Genomic DNA, 7900 nt, shown 5'->3' with positions numbered 1-7900 from the left:
TTTGTGATGCCGACCATGATCGTTTGGGTCTGTGAATGATGCGCACTGATCTTCAACATCGCTGTACATCTTAATACCAGCCAGGGCTCGTGGCTAGTGCCGTCATCGTGCCAGCGTGTTGGCCCAAGCCTGGTGGGCTGGCGCACTCGCGTAACATTGACCCGCTTTTACTCTCGCCGCGAGACGATCGAACGTAGCTGCAAATTTCGTTACGGGCCGTTTCACACCGCGCGGCTGTTCGCGGTTGTGGTGGCCCGTCAACTTTTGACAAGCCGCCGAGAAGCCGATTTTTACTCCTCACAATTATTGCCTTTTAGTGTGTCCCGATCAAGAGCAGGTGATGCTGTTTTTTCCCGCCACCATTTGGCGTGGTGGTTGATCGCTTACGTACGTCATCGGCGTAAGCGATTTGTAGGTCAATCGGTTAGGCGCAAAAAACGAAACGAAATCATACCGAAACAGACCCCCGGGACGAAATGTCCATACCCGCCGTGTATTGCATAATGAATAGCCGACGGACCTTCCGGAGGCTTGGCACCTTCGTTGCACCGGCGTGCATTTGCAAGCCAGCCCCGACTGACTGCAACCTAGCTCTCTGCCAGTGATGAATGTAAATTAGCGTTCGTTCGAGATAATGCGACAAACAGCCCGGTGAACCGGCGTACGATTGAAACGAAGGTGCTGTTGGAAAAATCAATACGGCCAGACTGGTGACATTTTCACACTATGAAACGCACGCTGCAGAGCCGTTTTCACGGTTTTCAGAGCTAGCTGGTGCTGTGGTGACCATGGTGGTGCTTATGTTTACGTTTTTTTGTTTAACGTTACATACAGAAAACATACCAACCAAAAAAAATAACATTTGTTCGCTTGGTCACCCTGGCATTGGCCTTTTTGGTGCGGGACCCTGGACCGAATTGGGCCTCTGGCTGTTTTTGGCGCTACCACAACGTGCAAGGTAATCAAAAATTAATTCCGCCTCTGCTTTTAGAGCGCACTCCAGGGTCCCACTAAGCGGCCACCGACGAACCGTTTTCCATTAGGCAGAAGACAACCATCTAACAGTCTCCGTCTGAGGTGGCGAGTGAGTGTAGCGAAATTCCCTCAACAAGGGAAACGTTAGCTACTTCTGCCGCATGAAGCTTCCATTATGTTGCACCCTTTGGACGTTCCACTCGTCGGAATCTCCCTTTCGCTGGCATGCGACAATGTGCAGAAACAAAATTCTATCAGACACCAACCGTGGGCGGGGTGGCGGAGAAATACTAAAACACCGACCGACTACCGTTATCGTGACACACAGACATATGAAAGTGGCACGTGTTTGCCGAGAACCGATACCAGAAGTTCCTTTTCGCGGCATAGGTAGGCGCGTACACGAAAAAATGTAGAAATGCGCCAAACATTGTGATGCGGGACGCGTTTCGCGCAGAGATATCTTCCTCGACCGTGCTGCGATTGCGTACGGGTTGATAGGGAAAACATACGTGCAACGTGTCCGTTGTCCTGCCTTCGCCAGGTTATGGCACTCACCTTTTTGTTTGTAAATGTTGTAAAACGATACTGGCAGCTTATCAGAAGTTGAAGTATTTACATGTTTTCATCACTTTTTCTCCCTCTATCTCTTCATTCCTCCTCAGCCCGTGCGATATCCGCGATCAATATTTTTCATCATCAGCAACGAGTTCAGCGAGCGGTTCAACTACTATGGCATGCGAAGTGAGTAACCTAGCCACCGAGCCAGTGCTGCAGTAAGCCACTAACAAACCTCTTTCGATCGTTGCAGCCGTGTTGGCCCTTTACCTTACGCAGCGGTTGGCCTACAGCGCGGACACAGCCACCGTGATCTATCACATCTTCACCAGCCTGGCGTACTTCTTCCCGATGATGGGCGCCATTCTGGCCGACAGCTGGCTCGGCAAGTTCAAAACCATCCTCTACCTGTCGATCGTATACTGTGCCGGAAGCACGCTGATCGCCCTCGGTGCCATCCCTCCGCTGCAACTTCCTGCGACGTGAGCTCACCCGGAACCACTGACCCCCCTGGTGGCGGCATGCTAATCGATTCCTCTTTCCCTTCCGCCCACTCCAGCTCGATGACCGTGCTGGGGCTGCTGTTCATAGCGGTCGGTTCCGGTGGCATCAAACCGTGCGTGTCGGCGTTCGGCGGCGATCAGTTCAAGCTTCCCGAGCAGGCCGCGCAGTTGGCCAAGTTTTTCTCGCTCTTCTACTTCGCCATCAACGCAGGATCGCTGATCTCCACCACGCTGACACCGATCCTGCGCGAAGACGTCCACTGCTTCGGCGATGCGAATTGTTTCTCGCTGGCCTTCGGTGTACCGGCCGCGCTGATGATCCTGTCGATCGCGATCTTTGTGTGCGGACGTGCGATGTACACGATCAAAAAACCGTCCGGCAACATGATCGTGCTGGTTTTCAAGTGCATCACCAATGCGCTGTCGGTGCGGTCGGAGGAGAAGACCTTGGCTAGTCCGCGCGAGCACTGGTTGGACTACGCCGAAGCGAAGTACGGCAAGGGAATCGTGGGGGACATTAAGTCGCTGCTGAAAATTCTCATCCTATACATACCGCTGCCCGTCTTCTGGGCGCTGTTCGATCAGCAAGGCTCCCGGTGGACGTTCCAGGCGACGCGCATGAACGGAGAGCTGGGCGGTTTCACCATCAAGCCCGACCAGATGCAGGTCATCAACCCGCTGCTCATCCTAGCGTTCATCCCGGTGTTCGAGAGCGTAGTCTATCCGGGGTTATCAAAGATTGGCATTCGTCGGCCACTGCAGAAACTCTCCTTCGGTGGAGTGTTGGCCGGTGCCGCCTTCGTACTGTCCGGGTTCGTTGAGATCGCTCTCGATCGCACCAATGCCGTATTGCCGGCGCCACACGAAGCCCAGCTCCGCGTTTTCAACGGACTACCATGCGACTATCGGTTCCACAGCGACATGCAGAATCTGACCAGCTTTAGCGTGCCCTCGCGAGGTGTCTTCGAGGCGCTCCACCTCCAGCCAGGAACCATCGCCTCCAACGTGACGTTTCAGTTTCGGGCCGAAACGGGTGAAATCAGTTGTGTGCGACAAAATGCAAGCGAAGTGAGCGGTGCATTCCGGTTGCAACCGGGTCAAGCGACCAGCTACTTCCTCGGGTGGAAGGGTGGCCAAATCGAGGTGCTAGAGTTTGCCGATACGGCCGAAAAGGACCGAAATGGGATGCCCCGCCTACGGCTGCTGGCGAATGTAAAAACGGCCAAGTATGTGGTACTGCGCCACGCCACAATCGGTGATCTCAGCTACAACATGTCGCTCAATCAGCACGATCCGCTCACCGTCAGCGATGGAGAGTACGGTGTTTATGTCGGGAATCGTCAAATCTCCACCGTGAAGCTGGGCGTCGGAGGCGTCTACACGCTGCTACTGGACGAAGTTTTGGAGAACGAATTCGTGAGTATTTTCTTGAGATTCGCTTGGCGAATTTTTAGTGAATCGAGCTCGAACTCACTTTGATCGCGTTATTTTTCGTTTCAGAATCTTCAAAAACACACGATCACTCCGTCTAACTCGGTCCACATGCTCTGGCTGGTGCCGCAGTACGTCGTCATTACTGCCGGGGAGGTGATGTTCTCGATTACCGGTCTAGAGTTTTCGTACTCGCAGGCACCGGAAAGCATGAAATCGGTCATCCAGGCATTCTGGCTGCTCACGGTCGCCATCGGCAACATGCTGGTGGTGTTTATCGCCGAAGCCAAGTTCGTCCAGTCACAGGCGCTCGAGTTTTTCCTGTTCGCCGCGCTCATGTTCCTCGACATGGGACTCTTTATGGTGCTGGCGATGCGGTACCGCTACTCGGACCCGCCGGTGGAGTCCATCGAGGTGGAAGAGAGCGGCAAAAAGGATCCGCTGAACATGCCGCCGTGTGCCATGCCGGAAAAGGCGGGCACAACAACGTACACCAACGAAGCATTCCGGGAAGACTGAGTGGGCGGCCGGGGCCCCTAGGAAACTGTTCAGAAATGAACCATCCTTTCCGTATTTCCATTCTCGCAACACACACCGTGGTACGATGTATCTACGATGTGCGGATCGTAGGAAGCGTGTTGATCAGTTGGTGGATCGGCGATCAATTGTTAAGATGTATTATTTTTTCCCCCGCCCGTCGCTTTACTGGCGCTGTAAGATAATATATATATTTTTGTAATAAATAGTTTTTCGTGATAACGGGTGTTTTTTGTGTTTAAAAGGGACAAAATCGTGCTAATCGATGCGCCCGTAACGGAAAGAAAGAATGATTTCAAACCAAACGTACGCAGCCAGCACACAAAGACGTGGCTGGCAACACTGGCTCGTGTTTCTATATTTCGTGTTTCGTGAGACTTACGTCCGTGCGCTTATAGCAGGGTATAGACGTGAGACAAGGGTGTAGCCGAAATAGCTCAGTTGGGAGAGCGTTAGACTGAAGATCTAAAGGTCCCCGGTTCAATCCCGGGTTTCGGCAAATGAAAGATTTTTTTTTCGTGGTGCTTATCGCATTTTTTAACAACTATGATAGGCTTAATGGAAAATTTATGATGTTTTCGCAAAGATGTTGTCTTATGAAAGTTCCAGCGTTTTTAAGACACACAAGACAATGACTATTACTCCGAAAAGACGAAATATTGTGTCCGTATTGAAAACTGGGGGGGATGGGCATACGAAGCGTAAAACCGAGCGTAAAATTAGTTTATATTGTCAAATCGTTTATGCTTCTTGTGGGAGGCTCAAAATATAAAAACGTGGTTACCGAAATGTCACACATGTTTAGACCACGCGTCCAGGTTGACCACGAAAGTTCTGTGAGGAGCTTGGTGAGCGTCAAAAGCGGTGCAGATTAAGTGAAATTGAAAATGCGTTTAAACCCCCACTGATACTGATAGAGCAGTCGGTAACTCTTGTCGTTGTCACGCAGCTGGCCTGGGTTCGTATCCCGGGACCAACGTGACACGGGGTTGGCGTGGCGCAGGGCTAACAACTCCGCCCGATCCGTTACGAATAGCACAAGAGATATTAACATTATTGTCTCTGGTGCAGTAGCGCCAAATAAGAAGAAAGAGAAAATGCGTTGGAAGGCAAATACAATTTAAAAGAAATGATAGAATTTGCTAAGAAAAAAATGGCGCGGAAAGAAAGTCAACTGGAAACTCCAGGGAGCGAATGACTGGAGAAGAATCTAATGTTAGTGAGAAACTAGTGCAAAAGTAGTTATCAAATCTCTGATGGATAAAATATGGATTAAACATTTTGGTGTAATGCAGATTGCATACTTAAGGCGTTTAAAACCCTTAAAATTACGAAAAGAGCTTATGTATTGTACTTGAACGCGTGTATTACACATAAAAAGTTGAATTTAATCAAAACACATGCAAAGAAAACAAACCGTTGAAAAAAGTCCATAGATTCTTTCTAAAAACAAATATGTCCGCCTTTTCGATACAAATTTCCCACTGTGCGGCACTTCTGTCAGAAAATCAGAGAAAAAAATGGCAAATGTCAAAAATTCGCGAGAATAGGTTAACGGTTCGATCGCTAGTGATAAGGTAAAAACAGCAGTTCTTCACGAGTCCGGTCAGAGTCTTTCGCCTTTTCACAGTTCACAGTGAATTTCAAGCTCAAAGTCTATTAAAAAGATACTAACAAGTTCACAGTGCTTCGAGTCCGGCCTTTTCGAGCCCTCAACACTGAATTGTAGACGCTGCTGTTTCTCTCTCTCGCCCCGCTCTCCGCTCTCCGTTTCGTGTTCGGGATTTTCGTAGGTTGACTCGGATTTGTTCGGGATTTTCGTAGGTTGACTCGTGTGTTAGGTTCGTCATCAAAGTTAGGTTCGCAGTGTCTTAGTTAGCTTCAAAAATCGGTCGATTTCATAAAAACAACATCAACATTTTGACGTTTCGTGTTTTGATATTTCGTGTAGGACAAATTAACAAAAATCCATTGGTACATTGAGATGAAAGAAGCTTCAAGCTCAAAATCTCTATGATAAAGATAATAACAACAACAAAAATTAAGCGTGCGGTTGTGTTGTGTTTCGTCGTTCGAATGTGTTGAGGGTGGTCGCTTTGCAGCGATTTAAAAACGGTGTACACTCCTCCGGTTCAGAACCATTTCGCGGTAAAGGTATACGCGTGTTTTCGGTTAAAGTATTCGGACGTGTTTTCCGGTTCGGATTATCTATTTATGGAAAAGCACAATAGTGTGGTTGACCGATTGTTGGTGGTGAAGCAAAATCTGCCCCATTAGCTTTTCCGTCCGGCACCGTTAGTACACCTGTTACGGGTGCGTTTTCGTTCGCCGCGGTGCTGTTGCTCCGGTTCACGCTCCGGCGTTGTGTGGCGCGACCTTTAACCCTTCCGAAGGACGGCCAACGGTTCCGCCACGGGGCAGCGCTCTTCTTCGGCCACTCTCATAACGTCCGCGGGTTGGGGTGCAATCTAAAAATATTTTTTCTTCGCGGCCGTCGTTGAACCACCCACCGTTGTTTAGGGCGCTTGTGACGTGGAGCAGAGTGAATAGTGAATTGTTGTTTCCGCTGCTGGTCCGCCGATCGTGGGGCGCTTCTGCCCTCCTGGGTACACCTGGGGTGGCCAGGGGACGTCGAATTAACATGTCGAACAACTGACCGGCGGCATCATTACGTTGCAATCCGTTGTTGGCCATTACCGTATCAAACCGGCGCGCCTCGTATCTGATCCCAATATCTACGACACCCCTTTTCTTCCCCTGCCGACCGATCGCAGGGCCCCGAGGGCATGAAGATTTACGTACCGCCCAGCGTGTGTGTGTGTGTGCCAGTGTGAAAATTGTGATCGGTGCCGCCGATAAGCCCCGTGGGCTCGGGCTCTTCGTCGTACAACTATAATTAAAACCAGTTGCAAGCCGCCCCGACGACGTCGTCCGGTGCGGTGCGTGTGTGTGGTCGCCGCCGCGTGTGTCCGAAACATTGTGAACGTCAAATTGTATGCTCTTATCTCAACAATTACCACCCGGTGTCCGCTTGACAAATACCAGGGCAAATAGTGCCGTCGGCGGGTGTGCACATCGATCGGATCGCCTTCGGTTGTGGCCACAATTCCGCGGCCGATACACGCGATCCATCTGGAAGAAGTAGAAGAAGAAAATCCAACTGTCCGGTCAACCGGGAAACGCACCGATCCACGATGCCCGAGTTTTACAAGACCGAAATCAACAAAACGGAATGGGAGGTGCCGAGCAAGTACCAGATGCTGACGCCGGTCGGTAGCGGAGCTTACGGCCAGGTTTGGTACGTATCTTATCGCTTAACCTTCAACGGGGTTCGGGGATTCTTTCCGCGACTCCCAATCATTCCGCTTTTCTTGTAGACCGACGGACACCATTCTCGGGGTTTCTTGGCCAATGATTGGGGAACTGTAAAGAAGGCACACTTTTAGGATCGCTTGAGTTTATTGTCCCCCCCGCACACCCGGATCTGTTGCATAAAGACAGCTCACCCATGGCGCGCCACGGATCATCGCTTCCGTGAGCGTTGTTTTGGTTTCGGAGAAGCGTTGGCAAACACGTTGCTAGGAGAAGGTCAAATGTCACACTCATCTTCCCACACACGCACACGCCGGATGCTGCCCCGGGATCGGGTTCGATTGAATGAACGCACACGCACAGCTGCCCCGTGCTGACGTCGGTTGTCGGTGTCTCATTCAGGCCACCGTCACTTTCCGACCGACTCTTTTTGGCGCAAGCGTGGGGCCGCACTCCCTCCGGCAATCGCGCCCTGGGTTTTGTTTGCACAACAAACCGGTTTCGGCACCAGCGCAGGTTGACGGTGCTGGGAGCGGTATTGTTACGGAGCGGACCTAACGCGCGAAGGAGCGTGATCCGAAGTG

General features: G+C 50.9%; 1 protein-coding gene and 1 non-coding gene across 2 annotated transcripts; both read left to right on the top strand.

The window, feature by feature from the left end:
• Nucleotides 1–1640: 1640 nt before the first annotated feature.
• Nucleotides 1641–4078, top strand: LOC128276284 (peptide transporter family 1-like; the record flags this gene model as incomplete). The annotated part of the gene is made up of 4 exons (XM_053014754.1): nucleotides 1641–1719; nucleotides 1787–2015; nucleotides 2093–3452; nucleotides 3537–4078. Coding segments are annotated over 4 exons (2118 nt in total), but the record flags the coding sequence as incomplete, so codon positions are not given.
• Nucleotides 4079–4430: 352 nt separating this feature from the next.
• On the top strand, nucleotides 4431–4503 carry Trnaf-gaa (transfer RNA phenylalanine (anticodon GAA)). The gene has a single exon. It is a non-coding gene; the product is annotated as a tRNA-Phe (tRNA).
• The last annotated feature ends 3397 nt before the right edge of the window (nucleotides 4504–7900 follow it).

The sequence above is a fragment of the Anopheles cruzii genome, unplaced genomic scaffold (assembly GCF_943734635.1).
Source record: "Anopheles cruzii unplaced genomic scaffold, idAnoCruzAS_RS32_06 scaffold00849_ctg1, whole genome shotgun sequence".
Lineage (NCBI taxonomy): Eukaryota > Metazoa > Arthropoda > Insecta > Diptera > Culicidae > Anopheles > Anopheles cruzii.
The sequence above is the reverse complement of the archived record's forward strand: the minus strand, read 5'-3'. Positions and strand labels throughout refer to the sequence as shown.